This window comes from Pseudophryne corroboree, chromosome 5 (genome assembly GCF_028390025.1).
Source record: "Pseudophryne corroboree isolate aPseCor3 chromosome 5, aPseCor3.hap2, whole genome shotgun sequence".
Lineage (NCBI taxonomy): Eukaryota > Metazoa > Chordata > Amphibia > Anura > Myobatrachidae > Pseudophryne > Pseudophryne corroboree.
The window spans coordinates 333,756,107-333,782,079 of record NC_086448.1 but is presented as its reverse complement, the minus strand read 5'-3'; the positions used below and the strand labels follow the sequence as shown (position 1 = coordinate 333,782,079).

General features: G+C 41.9%; 1 protein-coding gene across 4 annotated transcripts in view; it reads left to right on the top strand.

Annotated features, from left to right (window-relative positions):
• The window catches only part of BBS9 (Bardet-Biedl syndrome 9), an 853,332-nt gene that overhangs the window by 246,666 nt on the left and 580,693 nt on the right, over positions 1-25,973 (top strand). For all 4 annotated transcript variants that reach the window (XM_063922539.1, XM_063922541.1, XM_063922538.1 and 1 more), the window contains exons 9-10: positions 4,892-5,075; positions 22,813-22,942. In XM_063922539.1, the coding sequence (XP_063778609.1) occupies positions 4,892-5,075; positions 22,813-22,942 (314 nt within the window). The remainder of the gene's footprint in view (positions 1-4,891; positions 5,076-22,812; positions 22,943-25,973) is intronic.

Sequence of the window (25,973 nt, the reverse complement as noted above, 5' to 3'; positions counted from 1 at the left end):
ATTGTTTAAAAATCATACAATGTGATTTTGTAGGTTTTTTTTTTTCAGATTCTGTCTCACAGTTGAAGTGTACCTATGATGGAAATTACAGACCTCTCTCATCTTTTTAAGTGGGTCAACTTGCACAATCGGTGGTTGTCCAAATACTTTTTTGCCCGACTGTATAATATGCAATATATGTTTAAGTCCTTTGCCAGAAATTTGTGAATCAAATAGTTGTGGTACTGTGGCATCACAGCATCCACCTCTTTGAGATGCTTCATTTTGTTAGACAGCCAGCTTCCTCCTATTTGTCAGTTTAGCTTATCCACCATGCCAAATTAACAATGATATTAATTTATTATTACATGTGTGTGCAAGACATGGCTAGAGAGCAATTACGTGGCATAATTGGAATTGGGAAAAAGGCTGTACTTATGTCACTGCATACGGGAGTGTTTAGTAATACAGGGTGAGGCAAAAAAACCTCACAGATTTTAAAGGTTAACAAAAAGTCATGGTAAATGCTATTCAAAATGTTAGTACATAATGTAAAATGCATGGAGTACAGTTTATTTTCAATTGGTTTTGAATATGATGTCGTTCAGATGGTGGCCTTCATTTGTGATACACATCTGTAGTCTATTTCTGAAGTTTCGCATCACTCGGCTGGTCATTTCCGGCATTACCGCCGCAGTTTCCAAACGAAGCTCACTTTAATTTGTCTGGCTACGTTAACAAGCAGAATTTGTATTACTGGGCAGAAGACAATCCTCAGCCGCTTCAAAGTCAGCCAGCGGGGCCATCTGAAAGCTGAGGTCTACAAACATTGACCAAGAACCATTAATTACCTATATACCAAGAAATTACAGTATCATATTCAAAACCAATGTATTCAATGTACTGTTAGATTATGTACTAAAATTTTGAATAGCATTTACCATGCTTTTTTTTTAGTAACCTTCAAGTTTATTTTTTTTGCAAAAATTCTATGTAAATTGTCTGTTAATACACTGCATGCACTACGGGGACATAGCTATTTTCACATTAGTGCTACTAATGTTTTAATAACTTCACTTAATGTGTCACGCTTTTTTTTATTGCGGATCTCTGAAGTTTTTGATTTTAAGGAAAAACAAAGAAACCATGGTCCATGCCATGTGATACATACACATGATTGTAAAGGAACATTTTAAAATAAATAGTAGTTAGAAATAGATAGACATGGTGTATTGCTGCCTCACCTTAAAGCACACTATGCACATTTCTATTTCAGTATGTACTTTGTATTTAATTGCATAAAAATTCTGAATAGAGTTGTATTTTTCCCCATAATGTGAATAAGTAATGAAAACATCATACTGACAGCATATATACTTTATTAAGACATCAATATAAATATCTCATAACTGAAGTAGCAAATCTACATATACTATAGGGGTATAGTTTATTAGGTTGACAATGTCTAGTTTAACCCAAAAAGGTCGACTTGCACAAGGTCGACATGAGGTTTTTTAAGTTTTTGGTGTGTTAATGTTTAACTTCTAGCTCATGGATCCCCAGTTAGTGTACTGCAGGCCTGGCCAACCTGTGGCTCTCCAGATGTTGTGAAACTACACATCCCAGTATGTCCTGCCACAGTTTTAGTATTTCCTAATAGCAAAACTGTGGCAAAGCATGATGGGGCTTGTAGTTTTACAACAGCTGGAGAGCCACAGGTTGGCCAGGCCTGGTGTACTGCATCCCCTTGTATTCAGGCAAGGTGCTTCACTCTGCACAGATTACCATTCCCAATCGTAGTCCACGTGGATGGCAAAGTATGAAAAAGAAAAATTATGAAAAAAAAAACCCCTTGAAAACTCATGTCGACCATATGGACCATATGCGGTGTTGACCATTGTCCTGTTGACATTTTGACTACGTCGACCAATAGTGGTCGACTTATTGACTGTCGACCTAAAGACCGAATACCATACTTTAGTACTGCAGTTAGTATTTAAGAAACCAGGGGTGGCATATATTGTAAGGATTGCAAGGCACGATTACAACAAAGGGCACTGTGATGTAAAAAGTATGCATAAACATACTATAATGTGATGTATTTAAAAGGTTTACTGAATTATTAGGACCACAGTTCATATCTGTGTTGTCCAATTTAAATCTATAGGTGGGAATTCAGCTAGGTGCGAGTTTGATCCTGCAAGGCGAACTCACAACAAATTTGCATTGTAATCCAAACTCACATTTATTTTTCAGAGTAAATTCACTTGTGTTTGTCCACACCCCCCTAAGCAGGTGAAAAGGTGTGAAATTCTTCATTTTAAGGCAAAAATGGTGTGACTTGCTTCAGAAACCCTTGGAACCCCTTCCCAATGACTAATTAGACATTTGAAAGTTTTCATTTAGCTTAATAAATTACAGGTCAATTTTGTGGTAAAAAATTACCCCAAAATCAATGTTCTCGTTAGTGTATACACACCAAAATGAAAGTATTTATTCCAATTAGAAAGAATTACTTATTAGTGTGTATGTATATGTATGTATATATATATATATATATATATATATATATAATTGTTTTTTATTTTTTTTAAATAAAGTAGTCTCAAATTATCGCCAAGTCACCTTTTTTTCTATATATTATTATTTTTTGTTTTAATTCCTTCAGGCAAAGTGTGAGAGTTTAACTAGGTGAGTTTACCCTCTGCAAACTCGCACCTAATTGAATTCGCCCAATACTATCAATGTTTCACACATAACTTGTACATTTTTATTATTGAATATATTAAGTTTATATATCTTATTAAAAACTTTAATTATTTGAAAAATTTATAAATCATGTAAAAATTATTTGTTATATTTTAAAAAAGTCACATTATGTTAATCTTAAAATGATATGAATTATATTAATACTTACACTAGTATTTTTTCTTATGTTTCTTACAGTTATAGTACAACTTTTACTTCATAAAAATGTGAAATCCATTAAATTGATAGCCTGTGATTACCATTTACTGTCGTTTGTTGACTATAAATTACGCCTTTTAGTACAACATTAATTTAGCATACTTAATTTAATATAAACTACACCCACATGTGATATTGTCAATCTGCAATATTTAATAGTAGTGATTTTTAACAAGTTTTGATTGGTTTGAGGATATGTTGTTGAAGGAGTCGTTACAACATAAACATGTGCCTCTAGGTGACTTAAACATTACGCCTGTTTCTGAAATTCAGCTGAATTGCCACTCTGTCTGTCTCCATTGACCTCTGACATCTCATTGTATCAAGAGGCACATTGGGCTGTAAACTTCCTTCTACTTAATGTTTTATTGCTAAGGACAGAATGGCTGGTGTGAATTACACCTTTAGAGCCCTAATCCCACTGAGTTTGCTGCTTAATGTTTTATTGTATGGGACACACTGACTGATTCAAAAGGGTCTATAGTCCTTCGCACTGTTATAATTCCCATAAACAACACTGGGAGGTCATGCCAGAAATGCCTCTGTAATGGAAGAAGGGAAGGAAAGTAAAATGCTCTGTCCTATGCATACCCTCCAACTGTACTGTTTTAGCAGGTACAGTACCTTTTTTTAATGGTCTGTACTGATTTTTGGCTCTCCAAACTTCCATTGAAAGTATAGGAAAAGGCACTTTGCCCGTGACCACGCCCCCTTTTCGAATTTGTACCGATTTTTATGTGTAAATTGTTTGAGTGTATGCCTATGTCAAGTGCAACATAAAATGTTTTGGTCTGTGTAATGTATATACCACATCTTCATTGTTTTGTAGCTATCTTTCCTATATATGATTACCAAATTATACAATGGAGTAGCTGCCATGAAATTTGTGGGATTCAGCCAGTACTGTTTTTTAAGTCCCAAATATATGCAATTCCCTTGATCCGCCTCCAATAGTTATATACAGCTTAATGACCATAAGCCATCAATACCATCCAGCTGTCATCTTAACCCAATGCACCTTGCTTCTGCCTCACCAACTATGCCATCTGTGTCACCTGTCTGTCTGCTCTTCCCTTGTAGAATGTAAGCTGTTATGAGCAGGTCCCTCTTCCCTCATGTGCTTCTCCTTCTCTTACTTTTGTTATCATTTATTCCGCACTCTCTACAATGGCACATAACCTTTGGTTGTTGCTCTTGCACTGCTGCTTATTTCAGCGGTAGGATAGCTGATACAGCAATGTTTGTGAACCATGTACTTGTCCTGCATTGTTTTGTACTGTAAGTCACACTCTTTTTGTAACTGATTTGTTATGTACTTTGTACGGCGTTGCGGAACACTTGTGGCACCATATAAATAAAGGATAATAATAATAATAATAATAATAATATTCCAGGTATCTTAATTGTTACGGCTTAGTACCACTAATACAAGATGAGCAGGTGGCCGCGGGTGTTATAAACAAATAAGCCATAGACACCCTGGTGGTGGTATTGATTTGATATGACATACACTTGCCAAATATTCCCCAGTGTTACTCGTCAAATGCTGTAGAGTTACTGAGGACGTGTGCAATGTGTAAGATACACCCATCAATGGCAAAAGTATTCAATATTGACCATAAACCATCGATGATTTGAATTCATCGGTGGTCGATGGCCATCCCTATTTCCATGTTTCCATTAAATTAATGATGTATCTTCAATTTGTTCCATTTTGCATGTAATAATTAAAAAGAAAACTGAAAAAATTAAAATAATACACACATAATTATAGTTTTCTTGGTGCCTTTGGGGTTTAGGTAATAGTTTTGCGCACAAAACATGATCCTCTAGGCCAGGACCCCGGCAACCCATTGTAGAGCATGCGTCTCTCGATAAAATTAATTAGGTGATGTGCAACTGTGAAAGTGATTTATTTATGTTCACTGCTCATTCTCTTCTGCAGGCAGACTGGATATTAAACATTGGTGAGCAGGCATTGGATATCAACATAGTCTCCTTTAATCACACTGCATTCTCGATTTTTGTACTTGGCGAAAGACACTTCTTCTGTCTCAAAGAGAACGGACAGATCCGCTTCATGAAAAAGCTTGAGTACAGTCCAAGCTGCTTCCTTCCATATTGTTCAGGTTAGTTGAATTACGATACCCAATGTTTTCAGTTCCACGGGACTAGATGTACAAACTATATACGTTTTAATATGCTGTCTGCATACACTGTTCCTCTTGATAATTTACAGACACCTTTTTTGGCAGTAAAAGAAGTTAATATAAAAATGTAACATTTAATCAATATGTTGTGTTTAAAGCCGCTATCAGTCCATTGGGCCGGATGTGTGTCTGCATGCTTAATCATTTTTTGTCTTAAGTATAAAAAACACAGTATCTGCAATCTACTTAAATATTAATACAGGCTACCTACAGGTCTACGTGAGGGACATAAACATGAAATATAAATGAGTCTTACTTGCCCTCTGCTTCCCATCTCTAGGTCAAGGGAGCATATATGCTATTAATTCTGAAGATGTTATTGGTATAGCGCTAGTGAATATGTGGGCTCAGGTTATTTTCTATGCAATATGTTAGTCTAAAATGCTTGCTTGTTTTCACTGTCTTTTTAGAAGTATATTTTTTCTTCATATATATTATACTTAAAAAATTCATGCTGTTTTATTCAGTTGCCAAAGCTATTTCTTTTATATTGTTATGAAATCTATCTACCATCACTTCATTTTCTCTGCTTTCTTTGCCAAATCTGCCTTGGTGATGGGTGTGAGACACTGCACCACACTCTTCTCCTGTCAGCTTCTTTCAGTCAGACTCCCTGGAAGAAGAGGAGTGCAGCTCTCTGTGTAACCATGAAAGATAAGCAAGTGTTTGGTTTTTATTTCATCTCACTGAACGCCACCAAAAATAAAATAATAAATTTTGTGTGTAGTTCTCCTTTAACTCTGCTGGAGGGGGGGGGGGGGGGGGATTTAATTTATAGTGATGGATGTGATGTGCTCTTCCAGAATGGCAACCGATAGAGGTGAAAGGAGAAACCTGATCTGGGTGCAGCTGGGCATCATCTCTATTTATCATTATAATTCAGGTCACTCACAATAGTGAGTTGTTCCTATAGAGTAGAGTTAGGCAACCCTTGACACTAGTGCCACAAGTTGCCAGTTGGGGAGGCTTTGTGTAGCACCCATGGGATCAGTCCCTCCCCTACTGGTGCACCATGTTTCTCCTCCCCTTCCACTCTAATTTGGGGCATCAGACCTTCTGCAAACAAAAGAACCAAAGTGTACCCAGTGAAGCCTGTGCCTCTGATGAGTGATCTCTGCCACAAGTAATTGCTGCTTACAATAGCAATGCAAAATCAACCTAACCTATCCTGAACAAACTACATTCAAAAAAAGGAATAATAGTGATGGTACTAACCTTTTCAGTAATCATCTTTTACTTTTGTAAAGGATCACAGCTACAGAATATATGTAGCACATAAAAAGAAAACCATTGAATACACCTACTCTAGAGTATCCATTATTGTAAATTAGTACAAAAACTGTCTCTACTATTTTCTGCCATGTTTGCAAATTCCAAAGTACAACTTATCTACGTTACAGCGTTTACCCGTTCAACTATACAGTATCTAACCAGATAATGACTGAGACATTTTTGATAGCAGTTATTAATAATCTATTTTGTCATTATATGTGCTCGTTTATTTTTATTTTTTGAAAAAGGTAGAAATATTGTATACAATAAATAAATTGTGTTTTAGGTGTTAGCATGAGTTGTAACGTTTCTTATTAAGAGGTTCTATGACGATTTAGTTTTAACTGTTTAAATAAAACCCATGCTTCCCGAGTACCCCGAGTTTGATAAGATGTTGCCGAATTACGTGCCTCCAAAAGGAGAAGAGATGGCATTAAAATAAGTGGGTCTTTGCCCAATTTTGAATGTTGTATGGTAATCAAAACATTGGTACTCATTTGGTACAAACGATCTACAGTATGATTAAAGTCTCTATCTTTGAGATCATTGTCATTTACACATTAACTCTTAAATCTTATTTTCTATATTGCTTTGTATTTTTGGCATTCTACATTTTGTGACCAAATCCATTATTTCATCAACTTATCTTTTTGCTCCTGTACACAACACATGATTGATCTTTGGGTGCAATTGCATAAGCTAGGCTGTCTCATATGCAATAGCAACAAGAATAACAACAACTATATGCAGTGCATCCGGAAAGTATTCACAGCGCTTCACTTTTTCCACATTTTGTTAAGTTACAGCCTTATTCCAAAATGGAATAAATGTATTTTCTCTTACGTCCTAGAGGATACTGGGAATCCATTTAATACCATGGGGTATAGACTGATCCACTAGGAGCCATGGGCACTTTAAGAATTTTATAGTGTGTGCTGGCTCCTCCCTCTTTGCCCCTCCTACCAGACTCAGTTTCGAAAATGTGCCCGGAGGAGCCGGTCACGCTTATGGAAGCTCCTGAAGAGTTTTCTGCATTTATTTTTCTCTTTGTTATTTTCAGGCAGGACTAGGACATAGGAGGGGGGGGGGGGGCTTGCGGCCCAACCTCTTGAAGAGTTCATTGTCCAGTTCCCCGTTGACAGGACACTAGCTCCTGAGGTTACGGTCTCGTATGGCTACTAAACGGGGCTGACTGCGTCTCCAGACTCAGTACACAGTGCAGACGCACCGCTTCTGAAGGGGCGAACTGAGTCTCAGTACACTGTACACAGTACCCACACTGGCAAACACAGACTTAACATGGATTTGACTCCATTTTAAGCACTAAATTACCTCAGCCAGTATAAAAAAGGCAGGAAGCCTGTGCGCCATGGAGGGGCCGGGGCTTCACTATGAATGGATACAGCAGCTCACCAGCGCCATTTTTCCTCTGCAGTGTACACAGACACTGCCTGACAGGGACGCGCAGCTCCTCCGGAGTGACTCCAGATTACTTCAGCGGTACCAGGGGGTCATAGCAGGGGGGAGCGATTATTAGTGTACTGAGTCCCCAATCTGGGTACTCAGTCTGCGACCCGGCTAAGCTTGGCATTAGCGATAAGGGTGCGGTGTGCTGGCTCCATACTATCTCTGTGTCTCCCTGGAAGGCCTATTTGTGGGTTAATTGTGCTTTTAACCTTTTCCTGTGTGTGTGTGCTGTCACATTTACAATATGTCAGGCAAAGAGTGTGTTTCATGTACGGCAGAGTGTTCCTCTTCCCCAGGGGGAGGCTCACTACTGTGTACTCAGTGTAGTGCACCTTCCCAGGCTAGGGGGGCCAAACCAGCGTGGCTGGATTCCATTAAAGGAATTATTTCTAATATTTCTACGAAATTATCCCGCAAAGAGAAAGAGACGCAATACTTAAGACAGTGGATGAGTTTATGAACATGGACTTAGTCCCCAAACCAGTGTCTCAGACCCCTACCATTTGTCCTCAAATGTGTACTCTGGACCATATCCTGCAGTCTGACTCTGGTGATGGAGGGTCACACATGGAGGAGGGGGAGCTGGACTCAGAGGGTTGGGATGCTGCTCTGTCATAGGGAATAGAAGCTCTTATAGAAGCTATCGGAGATGTTCTGTAAATTCCTGATAAGGTGACAGAGGAATGTGCGGAATCTTATTTTAATGTAAAAAAGAAATTCTCAGTCACTTTTCCTGTGTCAAAGGAGCTGAATACCATGTTTGAAGAACCGTGGGTTAATCCTGATAGGAAATTTCAAATCCCTAAGAGGATACTCTCATCCTTTCCTTTTCCTCTTGAGGATAGGAAAATGGGAAAATCCACCGATAGTGGACGCATTAGTATCCAGGCTATCACGGAAAATAGTATTGCCTGTCCCTGGTGCAGCCTCCCTGAAAGACACGGTTGATTGTAGAATTGAGGCCACACTCAAATCTTTGTACACAGCTGCGGGGGTGGCCTAGAGACCCACTATAGTGTGTGCGCGGATCACTAAATCCATTGCTAAATGGTCAGGTAACCTAATTGAGGGGTTAGATTCCTTATCTAGGGGGGAGTTTGTTTTACTCCTGCAACATATACAGGACTCTGCAAACTTTATGGTGGAAGCCATAAAAGAAATAGGCTTACTTAATGCACGCTATGGCAGGGTCAGCATGCAGGGGCTTATGGCTACGCCAGTGGACTGCTTACGCGGACTCCATGAAAGACTCCACGAAAGGCGTGGAAGGCCTACCATTTACAGAGAGGCCTTATTCAGAGATGAACTGGATAAATGGATCTCCAAAGCTACTGCGGGTAAGTCCACATCTTCCTTCCGCAGCTCCCCAAGCCAGCTTCCTCAGCTTCCAATTTGCAGTCCTCAACGCAAACCAGCAACTGCAGGTTCTCCGGAACAGAGCTCAAGCTCTGCTTCTTCAAAGCCTTCAGCTGGACCGCGATGCCTGGAAGACTGGCAGGTGGGAGCCCAGCTAAAATTCTTCAGTCACATCTAGACAAGTACGTGCCACGATCCCTGGGTCATATATCTTATTTCCCAAGGCTACAGGCTGGAGTTCCAAGAGCACCCACCTCACAGAGTCTTCAAATCAGGCTTACCAGTTTCACAAGAGGCAAGTATAACTTTACCATTCAAAAACTGGTACAGACTCAGGTCATTGTTCCAGTTCCACCTCATCTGCAAAACAAGGGGTACTATTCCAACTTGTTTGTAGTACCGAAACCGGACGGTTCGGTAAGACCGATTCTGAACCTCAAGTCGTTGAACCCGTACTTACGAGTGTTCAATTTCAAGATGGAGTCTCTGAGAGCGGTGGTCTCAGGTCTGGAGGAGAGGGAATTCCTAGTGTCTCTGGATATCAAGGATGCATACCGCCACATTCCGTTCTGGCCGCCTCATCAGGCTTTTCTACGGTTTGCACTGCAGGACTGTCACTACCAGTTCCAGGCCCTGCCATTTGGTCTCTCCACGGCACCGAGACTGTTCACCAAGGTGATGGCAGAGATGATGTTTCTCCTCCGCAAACAGGGAGTGAACATAATTCCTTACCTGGACGATCTTCTGATAAAGGCGCTGTCCAGGGAGAGGTTGTTGGACAGCATTGCCCTCTCAACCAGACTACTCCAGGATCACGGGTGGATTCTGAAACTTCAGAAATCTCAGCCAACACGGAGGCTTCCATTCCTGGGAATGATACTGGACACAGAGTCGCAGAAAGTGTCCCTTCCATTGGAAAAGGCATTTGTGATCCAGTCAATGGTTCGGGATGTCCTGAAACTAACCCGGATATCGGTGCATCTATGCATTCACCTTCTGGGGAAAATGGTCGCCTCTTACGAGGCACTTCAGTATGGGAGGTTTCACGCAAGACCCTTCCAGCACGATCTGTTGGACAAATGGTCCGGTTCGCATCTTTACATGCACCAGAGGATCCCTCTGTCGCCAATAGCGAGGATTTCTCTTCTTTGGTGGCTTCAGACTTCTCACCTAATCGAAGGTCGACGGTTCAGGATTCAGAATTGGATTCTGCTAACCACAGACGCAAGCCTCAGAGGTTGGGGAGCAGTCACCCAGGGGGTGCAGTTTCCAGGAAGACGGTCAAGTCAGGAAGTCGTCCTTCCAATCAAAATTCTGGAACTCAGGGCGATATACAATGCCCTTATACAGGCCTCATATCTTCTTCAAGATCAGGCCATTCAGGTCCAGTCGGACAGTGTGACGGCGGTAATGTACATAAACCGACAGGGCAGAACGAAAAGCAGGGCAACAGTGTCAGAGGTTACAAGAATCCTCCTCTGGGCAGAGAAACACGCTGTGGCATTGTCAGCAGTCTTCATTCTGGGAGTAGACAACTGGAAAGCAGATTTCCTCAGCAGACACTACCTGCACCCGGTGGGGGGGGGGGGCCTTCACCCGGAGGTGTTTAGGTGCTTGACACGGTGGGGATATCCACAAATCGACATGATGGCCTCTCGTCTCAACAAGAAGCTCAAGCGGTATTGTTCCAGGTCGAGAGACCCACAGGCAGTGGTGGTAGACGCTCTGACGACTCCATAGGTCTAACAGATGGTGTACGTGTTTCCTCCACTTCCTTTGAGCCCAAGGATTCTCAAAAGAATAAAAAGGGAAAAGGTTCAAGCAATACTCATTGCTCCGGACTAACCAAGAAGGGCCTGGTACGCGGATCTTCTAGAGATGCTGATCGAAGATCCATGGCCTCTATCTTTTCGAGAGGATCTTATACAACAGGGCCCGTTTGTCTATCAAGACTTACCGCGGATATGTTTAACGGCGTTAAAGTTGAACGACTGATTCTAGCCAGGAGAGGGATCCCTAACAAGGTCATTCTGACTATGATCCAGGCCATTAAGGGGGTAACGTCTAAACATTACCACCCTATTTGGAAGAAATACGTCTCTTGGTGTGAGAGCAGAACATTTTCTGCAGTGGCATTTCATCTGGGACGTTTTTGGCTTTTTCTGCAGTCAGGTGTGGATGTGGGCCTACGTCTGGGCTCCATAAAAGTCCAGATTTCGGCCTTGTCCCTTTTCTTTCAGAAAAAATTGGCTTCTCTCCCTGAGGTCCAGATGTTCTTGAAAGGTGCACATCCAGCCACCCTTTGTGCCTCCCACGGCACTTTGGGATCTCAATTTGGTGCTGCAGTTCCTCCAATCGGACTTCTTTGAGCCGTTATAGGAGGTTGATGTAAAATATCTTTTGTGGAAGACCATCACACTGTTGGCCTTGGCTTCAGCAAGATGTGTGTCAGAGCTGGGGGCGTTGTCTCACAAGAGCCCCTATTTAATTTTCCACGAAGACATAGCTGAACTCAAGACACTCTTCAGCAATTTCTTCCTAAGGTGGTGTCTGCGTTTCACAGCAACCAACCTATTGTGGTTCCGGTTGTTACTGTCACCTCTGCTACTTCAAAGTCTTTGGATGTTGTGAGGGCTTTGAAGTTGTATGAAAAGCGAACAGCTCGTCACAGAAAATCCGACTCGCTGTTTATTCTTTATGATCCCAATAAAATTGGGTGTCCTGCTTCGAAGCAGTCCATTGCACGCTGGATCAGGTTCACTATCCAGCATGCTTATTCCACAGCAGTATTGCCGGTTCCTAACTCTGTACAGGCCAACTCTACTAGGTCGGTGGGTTCTTTTTGGGCGGCTGCCCGGGGTGTCTCGGCTTTACAGCTCTGCTGAGCAGCTACTTGGTCAGGTTCAAACACGTTTTCTAAGTTCTACAAGTTCGATACGTTGGCCTCTGAGGACCTTCAGTTTGATTAGTCAGTTCTGCAGGAACCTCAGCACTCTCACACCCGGTTTGGAAGCTTTGGTACTTCCCCATGGTACTAAATGGATTCCCAGTATACTCTAGGATAGGGGTGGGCAACATGCGGCCCGCGGGCCGGATGCGGCCCGCGGACCGATCGTGCCTGGCCCGCTGTGCCCCACCAGAGTGCAATGACAAGCGGCCCGACAGGCCGCTTGTCATTGCACTGCTCTCAGACGCGGCGCCGCTGAGGAAATCCCGGTCATGTCACAGGGTCAGCTGACCGGGATTTCCTCTGTTACCATGCGCGCGCTGGGCGGCACGGGGGGCGGGCACTGCAGTGAGCAGGAGCGGCGGCTGAGTGAGGAGAAGAAGCGGTGGCCAGCGAGCGGGAGCAGGAGAGGCCACATCAGCAGTGACTCCAGGCGGCAGCAGCAGCAGCGCGGATCATCGGACAGTGGGGATCATCTGCCACTGTGACAAACAGGTAAACCCCCTGTCCAGCCAGCCCCTGGATCAGCGCTTCAGCTGCCATATAGGTTAGGGGTGGGGAGGCCGCGGAGTTAAAAACTGCAATATGGGTTTACGGGAGGGGGGGGGGAAGGGAGGTAAGGGACTGTCTGCCTTAATGTGTAAAAAGGGGACGCTGTCTGCCCTAATATGTAAAAAAGTGGGACGCTGTCTGCCGTAATGTGTAAAAGGGGGGACGATGTCTGCCGTAATGTGTAAAAACGGGGGCACTGTCTGCCGTAATGTGTAAAAAGGGGGGCGATGTCTGCCGTAATGTGTAAAAAGGGGGACGATGTCTGCCGTAATGTGTAAAAAGGGGACGCTGTCTGCCGTAATATGTAAAAAGGGGATGATGTCTGCCGTAATGTGTAAAAACGGGGGTGCTGTCTGCTGTAATGTGTAAAAAGGGGGACGATGTCTGCCGTAATGTGTAAAAACGGGGGCGCTGTCTGCCGTAATGTGTAAAAAGGGGACGCTGTCTGCCGTAATGTGTAAAAAGGGGACGCTGTCTGCCGTAATGTGTAAAAAGGGGACGCTGTCTCTTGTAATGTGTAAAAAGGGATGCTGTCTGCCTTAATGTGTAAAAAGGGGGACGCTATCTGCCATAATGTGTAAAAAGAGCACGCTGTCTGCCGTAATGTGTAAAAAGGGGACGATGTCTGCCGTAATGTGTAAAAACGGGGGCGCTGTCTGCTGTAATGTGTAAAAAGGGGACGCTGTCTGCTGTAATGTGTAAAAAGGGATGCTGTCTGCTGTAATGTGTAAAAAGGGGGACGCTATCTGCCGTAATGTGTAAAAAAAAAGGTCATGCTGTCTGCCGTAATGTGTAAAAAGGGGACTCTTTTTGAGTATTTTGTGTGTGCCCTCGAATATTCGCTGGAAGTGTTAAGCGGCCCCCCAGCTGAAATAATTTCCCACCCCTGCTCTAGGATGTAAGAGAAAATAGAATTTTAATTACCTACCGGTAAATCCTTTTCTCATAGTCCGTAGAGGATACTGGGCGCCCGCCCGGTGCTTCGTACTTCTTGCATTGTTACTTGGTTAAACAAGAAAAAAACCTAGGCGCTAATTTTATGAAAGATATCGATATATTTATAGATGTATATATGTATATACACATCTAAATTATTCACATCTCTGTTCCTCCCGTTCGCTGCTGTAAACAAACTTCTGTGTGTTTGTGAGTTTAGTATAAAAAGGAAAAATACAACTGCGCCCGGGATTGGCAGAAGATTGAATATACCCTAATTGAACAATTGATTAAATATGGATATAAATGCAAATACAAGCCACTGAGTGTCAATAAACAAGTACACTAATCAATGTTGCACATAAATGTTTATATATAAATAACAAATAAAAATTACTGTTAAAAATTAACTGTGCACAGTATACATTTTATAATGAAAAAAAAAATTAAAAAGAAAATAATGTAGCATAAAAATGTGTCCAAGTATGAACACAAACACTGTATCATATGCGGTATCTCAAACTGTCTCAGCTAAATAGACATCTCCATTAGGAGACACTGTTGCGCAATGAGTATGATGAGTAGCTATATAAATAACCAGTCTCTAGAATCCACATAGATATATGTTATTAGCTTTCAAAAAGTCCCTCTGGTATTCAGGTCCATGACAAATATGCTTTTTGTGTATTAGATAGCAGTTCGTACAGTTATATGAAGAGGACTGTAAAGTGCTTGTTTATAGAGCAGGTACGTGTGGCGTCCCACCATGCTATTACCTGGTCCAGTTGTGAGAAAAAAACGGAATCAGGCTGTGCTCACCTCATACGACTGCTGGATTGTTTGTCAGTAAAGAGGACCACTGACCCTTAGTTGGAAGTTGGCCAAACGTGTAGGTAGCTGGCGCCAGACTGCGCTGGCTGAGGTGATCCCCTCGTAGTGCTCTCACCGGAAACTCGTCCTGCAGCGAGGGGGAGCCGAGCCGGGGCTGTGTCACCTCATATATGGCTTGTTGGGTCAGTTCCAATGTAGTGACCGGTATGCGGTAGCAGGGGCCGGCCGGCCTCGTCTCATAAGCACCGGGCGGCGCTAACGAAGTTGTTCAGACCTCTGGGTAACCTCACCAGAGGTGTTGCATATAGCAGGTATTCCAGGTGGAAACAATAGGGAGGAGTCCTAATGCGTTTCGTCACGCCCACGTGACTTTCTCAAAGGTATGACTCCTATAGCCAAGATCAGAGTTATATACCTCTTCCATGGAGCACCTGTGTTGTATTTTAATCACAGTGCAAAGCTGTCATAAGCCTTAGACCTGATTAGGCACATTCACATAGGGTCTTTAACGCATACCCGCAATGATATATTTAATAAAAAAAGAACTATAAAAACAATAATAAAACTTCATTAGGCTGCATATTATTTTCCAATTTAAATCGGAAAAGAAATGACACTCAGTGGCTTGAATTCACAGTATTAATAATAACATCTAATAAAATAATATAACAATACCGATAACACATAAGGGGATATATGACAATTGTACACAGAGAGAGGAATATATGTATATATTTTTATAAACATTTATACGAGATTTATTAACTCATAGATACCAAGATAAAGTATATAGACGTTAGGTTCCTGGTGCTCAGAACAAGGGAGATGTTCATGAAGTGAGTCCAGAGCACCAGGACGTAACGCTGGGAAAGGGGAATGGAAAGGGAATAGCCCCTGGCGCCCTAACTCTGTTGTCTCACCCGTGCTGTCAGAAATCCCTTGCGAGACTATGGTTTCTTGAGCCCTTGGCAGCCGCGTTTGAAGGGCGGATTATGTCTGCCCAACTCCGATGCCCCCCGGTCTTAGTGAGAGACAAAGGGAAATCCGAGACAGGATGATAACAAGAGGCCCTCTAACTAAGCAAACAGGCCAGGGGCTACAAGCTAACTAAAAACCTAAAGTATGTGCGGAGAAACCGCCAAAGGAAAATAACAACAAAGGAAATGCTGATCACACGCCGACACAATACCTTTGTGTACCGGCGGTGACAGCATAAGCAGAACCCTCTGCAAAACACCAGGGACAGAAACAATAATGAAATACAGCGGCCTAGGCCAACGGACGCGGGAGAGCCGCTACTCACGGAACCGGTACGAATACTGGCAAACGGACAGGAACCCTCAATGATGCCGACACACACTCTCAGAACTGGAGGACAGGCAGAATCCCAAACGACAGACCGGTGGACACCAGGAAACCAGGAACTTGACCAGGGATAGGCAAAGCCACTGGACCTCAGGGCAGGAACGCCTCACAGCAGGACACGGGAACAGACACAGGAATCGACACAGGGACTGACACAGGAATCAACACAGGAAGCAGCTAGTCAGACACTGCTATACAGGAGCTCAGGGACTGGCAGGAACCAGGTCAGACTTCAAGCAGACTGAAAACCAAGAAATATCACCAGCATCTGTGAATTGCAAACAGCCAGCATATAACAGAGAGGCCTAATTAATAATCCCATGCAGCTGCCCTGTTGCATGACTCTAAACTGACAAGATGCAATTAGCAGCCAGGTGAGGCTGAACACATGGGAACAAGCTGCAATTACACAGACTCACCAGCGGCAGCAGACAAGAGTATTCTAAAACAGAGCAACGGGAAATCCTGGCATGCAAGACAACTTTATAAACATAAAATAGTAATGAACCACTACCTGTGGTTCATAACAATAGATAACCCTAAAAATAAATTAAACTCTTATACTCAAACATAAATTGATGTTAAATGTAAGTATATCATAAAAAATTATTATTATAGATGTAATATTTCATATATGAACATAGTTCAGAATTAGCTATGACATTTATTTACTTCTATGCTTGGGCATATGCAAATTGGTTACTATAGTGTTGATAAAATTAATAAACACAGAGATTGTTAAGACAGATTACCTATATATATTTTACTATAATTATATCATTTATTCAATTTATAAAAAAGTAAGAGAAAAAAAAGAGAGGAATATTGAGGAGATATATATGAGACATATGCAAGAGGGAGGGAGAGGGGTAAAGGGGGGGTGGGGGGGGGAGGGGGTGATGGTCTTAGGTTGAGAACTATGAGTGAAAAGGATATAAAAAAATTAAAGATCTATATCAATATGTTCGTTGAGTCCCTCGGGAACGAGGGTCCCTAACCTATGTATCCCAATAGTTTTCTCTCACACAGAGTTTTCTATACCTATCCCCTCCCCTCAATGTTGGACTTATAGTTTCAATACCCAACAGTTTCAGATCACGTGGATTCCTACAGTGGAATTCTGAGAAATGTTTGGATAACCCATGTGTGAGGATACCCTTAAGAATATTACGTCTATGCTCAAGGAAGCGTGTTTTTAGTGGTCTAGTAGTTCTGCCCACGTACTTCATATTACAATCGCATATTAGCACATATATAACATATGTGCTATTGCAATTGATGAAGGACTGTATTTCAAAAATCTCACCATTTGGGGTATTAGTCACCTAAAATCGTCGTGTGTTATTTAAAATAAAAGAGCAAGTTATACAGATGTTATGGCCGCATTTAAAACACCCTTTAGGTTTCTCTGGAAGCCACTGTAAGGGACCATTGCTTGTTACATGATCAATTTGTCTCTTATCAACGAAAAAACTAGGAGCTAAGCTCTGTTGTAAACTAGAGGATTTCTTGAAAATAACTGAAGGAATCTCCTTGATGCACTTCTTTAGGAGAGGATCAGCATGGAGAATAGAGAAATTATTTGTTATAATCTTCTTAATCTTGGTGGATGCAGTGTTGTATTTAGTGATAAGAGACAAATTGATCATGTAACAAGCAATGGTCCCTTACAGTGGCTTCCAGAGAAACCTAATGGGGGTTTTAAATGCGGCCATAACATCTGTATAACTTGCTCTTTTATTTTAAATAACACACGACGATTTGAGGCGACTAATATCCCAAATGGTGAGATTTTTGAAATACAGTCCTTCATCAATTGCAATAGCACATATGTTATATATGTGCTAACATGCTATTGTAATATGAAGTACGTGGGCAGAACTACTAGACCACTAAAAACACGCTTCCTTGAGCATAGACGTAATATTCTTAAGGGTATCCTCACACATGGGTTATCCAAACATTTATCGGAATTCCACTGTAGGAATCCATGTGATCTGAAACTGTTGGTTATTGAAACTATAAGTCCAACATTGAGGGGAGGGGATAGGTATAGAAAACTCTGTGTGAGAAAAAACTATTGGATACATAGGTTAGGGACCCTCGTTCCCGAGGGACTCAACGAACATATTGATATAGAGCTTTAATTTTTTAATATCCTTTTCACTCATAGTTCTCAACCTAAGACCATCACCCCTTCCCCTCCCTTTCCCCCCTCCCCCCCCCCCTCTTGTATATGTCTCATATATATCTCCTCAATATTCCTCTCTTTTTTTTCTCTTACTTTTTTATAAATTGAATAAATGATATAATTATAGTAAAATATATATAGGTAATCTGTCTTAACAATCTCTGTGTTTATTAATTTTATCAACACTATAGTAACCAATTTGCATATGCCCAAGCATAGAAGTAAATAAATGTCATAGTTAATTCTGAACTATGTTCATATATGAAATATTACATTTATAATAATAATTTTTTATGATATACTTACATTTAACATCAATTTATGTTTGAGTATAAGAGTTTAATTTATTTTTAGGGTTATCTATATACTTTATCTTGGTATCTATGAGTTAATAAATCTCGTATAAATGTATATAAAAATATATACATATATTCCTCTCTCTGTACAATTGTCATATATCCCCTTATGTATTATCGGTATTGTTATATTATTTTATTAGATGTTATTATTAATACTGTGAATTCAAGCCACTGAGTGTCATTTTTTTTCCGATTTAAATTGGAAAATAATATGCAGCCTAATGAAGTTTTATTATTGTTCTTTATAGTTCTTTTTTTATTAAATATATCATTGCGGGTATCCGTTAAAGACCCTATGTGAATGTGCCTAATCAGGTCTAAGGCTTATGACAGCTTTGCACTGTGATTAAAATACAACACAGGTGCTCCATGGAAGAGGTATATAACTCTGATCTTGGCTATAGGAGTCATACCTTTGAGAAAGTCACGTGGGCGTGACGAAACGCGTTAGGACTCCTCCCTATTGTTTCCACCTGGAATACCTGCTATATGCAACACCTCTGGTGAGGTTACCCAGAGGTCTGAACAACTTCGTTAGCGCCGCCCGGTGCTTATGAGATGCGGCCGGCCGGCCCCTGCTACCGCATACCGGTCACTACATTGGAACTGACCCAACAAGCCATATATGAGGTGACACAGCCCCGGCTCGGCTCCCCCTCGCTGCAGGACGAGTTTCCGGTGAGAGTACTACGAGGGGATCACCTCAGCCAGCGCAGTCTGGCGCCAGCTACCTACACGTTTGGCCAACTTCCAACTAAGGGTCAGTGGTCCTCTTTACTGACAAACAATCCAGCAGTCGTATGAGGTGAGCACAGCCTGATTCCGTTTTTTTCTCACAACTGGACCAGGTAATAGCATGGTGGGACGCCACACGTACCTGCTCTATAAACAAGCACTTTACAGTCCTCTTCATATAACTGTACGAACTGCTATCTAATACACAAAAAGCATATTTGTCACGGACCTGAATACCAGAGGGACTTTTTGAAAGCTAATAACATATATCTATGTGAATTCTAGAGACTGGTTATTTATATAGCTATTCATCATACTCATTGCGCAACAGTGTATCCTAATGGAGATGTCTATTTAGCTGAGACAGTTTGAGATACCGCATATGATACAGTGTTTGTGTTCATACTTGGACACATTTTTATGCTACATTATTTTCTTTTTAATATTTTTTTTTTCATTATAAAATGTATACTGTGCACAGTTAATTTTTAACAGTAATTTTTATTTGTTATTTATATATAAACATTTATGTGCAACATTGATTAGTGTGCTTGTTTATTGACACTCAGTGGCTTGTATTTGCATTTATATCCATATTTAATCAGTTACTTGGTTAAGTATTGTTGTTCGGTTCAGCTCTTGCTGTTCCTGGTTTCAAGTTTGGTTAGCATGGCTTGCCTCTTGTTTCATGTGTAGTGTTCGGAATCTCACCACTGTCCTTTTATATCCTTCTCTCAAAGTATGTCTGTCTCCACAGGCACAGTTTCCTAGACTGAGTCTGGTAGGGGGGGCATAGAGGGAGGAGCCAGCACACACTATCAAATTCTTAAAGTGCCCATGGCTCCTAGTGGACCCATCTGCACCCCATGGTACTGAATGGATTCCCAGTATCCTGTACGGACTACGAGAAAAGTATTTACCGGTAGGTAATTAAAATCTTTTTTTTTCCCCTCCAAATTCTACACACAATACCCATAATGACAATGTGAAAAAAGTTTTTTTTTTTAGATTTTTGGAAATTTAATAAAAATAAAAAACCTAAGAAATCACATTTTCACAGCCTTTGCCATGAAGCTCAAAATTGAGCTCAGGTGCATCCTGTTTCCGCTGATCATCCTTGAGATGTCCCTACAGCTTAATTAGAGTCCACCTGTGGTAAATTCAGTTGATTGGACATGATTTGGAAAGGAACACACCTGTCTATATAAGGTACCACACTTGACAGTGCATGTATGAGCACAAACCAAGAATGAAGTCAAAGGAATTGTCTGTAGACCTCCGAGACAGGATTGTCTCGAGGCACAAATATGGGGAAGGGTACAGAAAAATATCTGCTGCTTTGTAGGTCCCAATGAGCACAGTGGCCTCCATCATCCATAAATGGAAGAAGTTCGGAACCATCAGGACTTTTCCTAGAGCTAGCCGGCCGTCTAAACTGAGTGATCGGGGGAGAAGAGCCTTAACAGGAAGGTGACCAAAACCCGATGGTCACTCTGTCAGAGCTACTGCATTCCACTGTGGAGAGAGGAGAACCTTCCAGAAGGAAAACCATCTCTGCAGCAATCCACTAATCAGGCCTGTATGGTAGAGTAGCAGACGAAAGCCACTCCTTAGTAAAAAGCACATGGCAGCCCAGCTGGAGTTTGCCAAAATGCACCTGAAGGACTCTCAGACTATGAGAAACAAAATTCTGTGGTCTGATGAGAACTCTTTGGCATGAATGCCAGGCGTCATGTGTGGATGAACCAAGGCACCGCTCATCACCAGGTCAATACCATCTCTACAGTAAAGCATGGTGGTGGCAGCATCATGCTGTGGGGATGTTTTTCAGCGGCAGGAACTGGGAGACTTGTCAGGATAGAGGGAAAGATGAACACAGCAATGTACAGAGACATCCTGGATGAAAATCTGCTCCAGTGCGCTCTTGATCTCAGACTGGGGTGACTGTTCATCTTTCAGCAGGACAACGGCCCTAAGCACACAGCCAAAATATCAAAGAAGTGGCTTAAGGACAACTCTGTGAATGTCCTTGAGTTGCCCATACTTGAATCCGATTGACCATCTCTGGAGAGATCTGAAAATGGCTGTGCACCTGCGGTTCTCATGCAGTCTGATGGAGCTTGAGAGGTGCTGCAAAGAGGAATGGGCAAAATTGCCCAAAAATAGATGTGCCAAGCTTGTGGCATCATATTCAAAAAGACTTGAGGGTGTAATTGCTGCCAAAGGTGCATCAACAAAGTATTGAGCAAAGACTGTGAATACTTATGTACATATGATTTCTTAGTTTTTTATTTTTAATAAATGTGCAAAAATCTCACAAAAACTTTTTTCACGTTATCATCATGGGGTTTTGTGTGTGGATTTTTGAGGTGAAAAAATGTATTTATTCCATTTTGGAATCAGGCTGTAACATAACAAAATGTGGAAAAAGTGAAGCGATGTGAATACTTTCCGGATGCACTGTATACTACTTTTAGTTTAAAGACTACAAGTTCACTTTAAATCCTGTTAACCACCTTGCATACCATACCGTTAATTGAATACCAGTCATATTATAACAGACATTCAGCTATTACCTGTAAAGTAATGATACACATGGGGCCTGATTCAGATCCCGAGGCAACTTGAAAGCATGTTGCAAAGCACTGATGGCCAGACCCATAATGCACATGTGCAGTATGGGTCCTGTGTCGTTGGATGCACTGCAGTTGCAGATGTCAAGTGATTGGCAGTCTGCTTCCGTTTGGGGGTGGGGAGGCCTGATTTCCTGGCCTCCTGGTAGGAGCTGCAGTGACCTTTGGTGTTGCAGGTGATCTGATGCTGCATTACCCATTGTAATCTGTGCTCCTGGAGTCTCAGCAGATTTGCTCAGCCTGTGACTGCTCAGACTCACTTAGGGCTAAAACACACTACCCGGCTTTTGCCGGCCGGGAAAAAGCCGGACGGCTTTTTCCCGTGCCGGCATTGTAGTTAACAGTGTGAGGGGTAGGGTCCCTTCACACTGCACGGCCCCGGCCCGGCTGCCGGGTTGCAGCCGGGTCTCACCACTGGAAGGTCCGGCTGCCGGGCGGGCGCCGGGCCGTCTTTGTAGCCAGTAAACCGTGTGTGTGAAGGGGAGCTTTCACACACAACGTTTTTTTCTGAAGCCGTGTCTGATGCTGCGCATGCGCACAGCATCACACATGGCTCAAAGCCGTCCTGTGTGACAGACTCTATCGGTTTCTCCCGGATGGCAAAAAGCTGGACAAAGTTTGTCCGGCTTTTTGCCATCCGGGAAAAACCGGAGTGTGTGTTACAGCCCTTAGAGGGTGGACGGTCGCCTGATCTGTGACAGTGGTACCGATGTTTCAGCTGTTTTATGCCATCGGACGGCTATGAGGAAGCAGCAGTGAGTGTCCCTATGCTTCCCCTCATGTTAGCATATACTCGCAATTGCGAACGGCAAAAGATTGCAGCAGCTATCGCTTTAACAACCACATCTGAATCCAGCCCATAATGCGGACAGATTTGTCTTTAATTTTATTTGTGGCAGCAGCTTTTACAGAGATGAATGTCTATTTTTGCTGGAAAATGTGAATGTCTTTGGTATGGAATATCTTATTTAGCACTTTTTCTTTCAAACGTTTTTTTCTTGTCCTTCTACAGTAAGCGAAGGAACAATAAACTCTTTGGTTGGGAACCATAATAACATGTTGCTTGTGTACCAGGATGTGACATTGAAGTGGGCAGCGCAGCTTCCGTACATTCCTGTTGCAGTAAAAGTTGCCAATTTCCAGTAAGTATCTTTAAATAACCACATGCTTTCTATAACAACCTATCTTCACACGAGTATGGCTGTTGTGTGGGAGAGTTATTTGTTCTTGTGTATGTCCTTTTTTTATAGTATCTATTATAAATGTGTGAAAAACGGAGTGCAGTGCCTTGTCTTGTAAATATCACAGTGACCTAGTGCTTTTAGTAAGGAAGCAAGATAATAAGAGGTTTGCTAAGCGGTCTTATCAGATTTTATAAGAAAGAGCCTTTTTAACTTTTTATTTTATTTTATTGTTTAAGTTAAAGTTTATTGATGATATAAATTTCAATACAGTAGTGATGTGTGAAGTGAATAACAAAGCTGATGAGAAGTGGCCCACATATGGAGTTTTAATTAATTTAAAGGCAAGCGGAGGTGGGGGTTGACAAAGCAAAGGGGTGAACAGAGAAAAGGAAGTAAAGACATAAGGATGGGGAAAGGCAGTTCCACTTGGGTGCGGCCAAATGAAATATGTTAGCACGTAGGGGGGTATCTATTTAGATCCGATCTGTTTTCTGTGGGTGAAAACGGACGGATATCGCGATTAATGGCCAATGGTTATTATTGCTGTATCCAATTAAGGTCCGTATTCACCGGACAAAAATGGATCCGCAGTTGCGCGAAAACACATGGGATCAGGACTGAGTCACCGATCCCATGTGTTTTTGCGGCTCCGGCAGTTGCTTATCGCGGATTATGCTTCGGGAGATATATGGCAGGGGGTGGAGGGGTCGCAGCATCTGGGCTAATAGGGTAGCCCACGGTAATACAATTACCCCCCTTACACATCTAAGTGGGAGCTGTATTAAGCTTTGGACAGTGATAAAATGGAGAGTGGTAAAGTAATGAATTTAAATTATTGAATTATATATCTTCACAATATTTATTTAAACATTTGCCACAGCATTTTCATTTATCTTTGTTTACTAAATATTTTTCTGCTTATATACAGTATGTACTATATACAGTCATTTGGGTAAACACAACCTTTACTTCATTGGAAATCAATTGTCAATGTTCGTTAGAGAGTTTCCATGAAAAAGAATATATAGCGTAGTACATTCAGTAATACTATTGTTAGTATATCTGCATACCACAAGATTTCCAAAGCTTTTAACAATAATTTTGTAATATATATTCTGGTTATGTGCATGACACATTAATATGCCAGTCAGGAAAGTATTTTGATGGGAACAGGCGTTATTAGAACATTCTCCTGATTATTGATTGCATGGGGGTTGGTGGTGCAGAATAGAGAGATAGATGTCATGTTAGTATGTTACTACTACTGTATTCATTTTTTCTGGATCCAGGAAAACAGGTCAATGAAGGCGGAATTATTGGAGATATTCAATTAGGGACGTTTTTTCACCTAGGCCAAAAAAAAGGCACTTTTCGCTATTTTTTTAGGGCGAATTGGGATTCACCCTATTCAGTAGCAGTGCTGTTTTTATCGCATAGGTGAAAAATGTAGCAGGAGCGTAAAACGTGTTTTTACACCTGCGCCGGCGAAAACACAGACAGTTTTCTCTGATTTTGATGCATTTTTCGCCAGTGCCTTTTCGCTAAAAAGAGAGTGAAAAGGCATTGGCAAAAATTTCTTAAAAACGGCCTGCAATTAAATACTCAGGGTAGTCAATTCAGTAGCTCCGAAATTATCGGATCTAATTGAATTCCCCTCCTATGACGCATCCCTTGACAGCAGAGCTGGATTGCCACCTTATAGGTCCCTGGGCCTAAAGTTGGATCCCACCTCCAACTTTGAACTGTCCCAGGAACTACTGCAGCTAAGCATATTTCTCTGGCTGGGTCCACAGGTTATCCACAGGTTATCCACAGGATAACATTGGGATATGCCGGAGCGACAGCGGAAATGGCACCAAACGGTCACGAGCTTTCTGGCCTCCCAGGATGCATATAATCCCGCCCACTGACTCAGTCAAATAAGTTTTTTGTTTGGTGCGGCAGGAGCCGTACCATGGTCACAGGGGTGCTGGTAATAGCAGCCTGAAGCTTTTATTATTTTATAGTCTTACTATGTTTTTTTTTTTTCTGAGTGACTTTTCTTAACAGCGTCTTAAATGCATATTAGAAAGAGTCGCTCCAACAACTCTCCACCGGGTCCAAACAACGCTTACCTTTGCGGTATAGTGCTGTCTCGACGGGCGTCTGTGTCGGATGATTCTAGCAGGTCCAGCAGACATAACCAGGCTGTGGCCGGAGCATAGGGAGAAGGTAAGGCATCGGTTTCCTCTTACTAGGGGGTCCGGACACAGCTTCACTGTATTGGAGGAGACTACAAACAGTGGTTGATGCGCCGCCACTCTTAAGTGCAACAGCGCTATGCTTTAGGGATCATAGGCACCAGGGCTAGGTGAGGCCGCGATCCTTAGAGTTTAAGTCAACAGGCGGAGTTAGACGCTCTCCTGGCTGCCCCTCCCCCAAGTTCATGGCCAGTTTCCGTGCGTCTCCCATCCATGAACTAATGACCTCACTTCCGTTTCAGACGCTACCACGAGGATACTTGGTCGCAGCTTCGACGCTGCAATGGTGTACACTAGACTTTCCGCCTTGGCCCGGTCGTAGACAGGAGCGTCTGCATACACTTATCGTTCAATGAGCGTCTGTGTCCATTAAAGAGCGTCTGTGTCTCTCATCAGTCATCAAGAGCGGCAGTGTACACTAGTAGCGTCTGAATCCACTCAGCGTCTTTCGAGCGTATTGATAGATATGGAAGTGTGGTGAGTCTCCCTGTATCCCACTCTATGGAGAAATGGGTTATACAGTACTAAAAATTCTCTCTACTTGTTAGTATGAATTGTTAATTTTTGGTACATATTGCATATATGGCCTGTATATTACTGTTGTTTTCTGCATGATATGTTAGAAAAAACTGGTTAAAAATAGAAATACAATTGTCCCACTTACTTGTTATGATGGTAGTTGTATTCTCATATGACAATGTCTAATATTTTAACATGTGAATGACTGCTAGTATGTGTGCTGACTTATA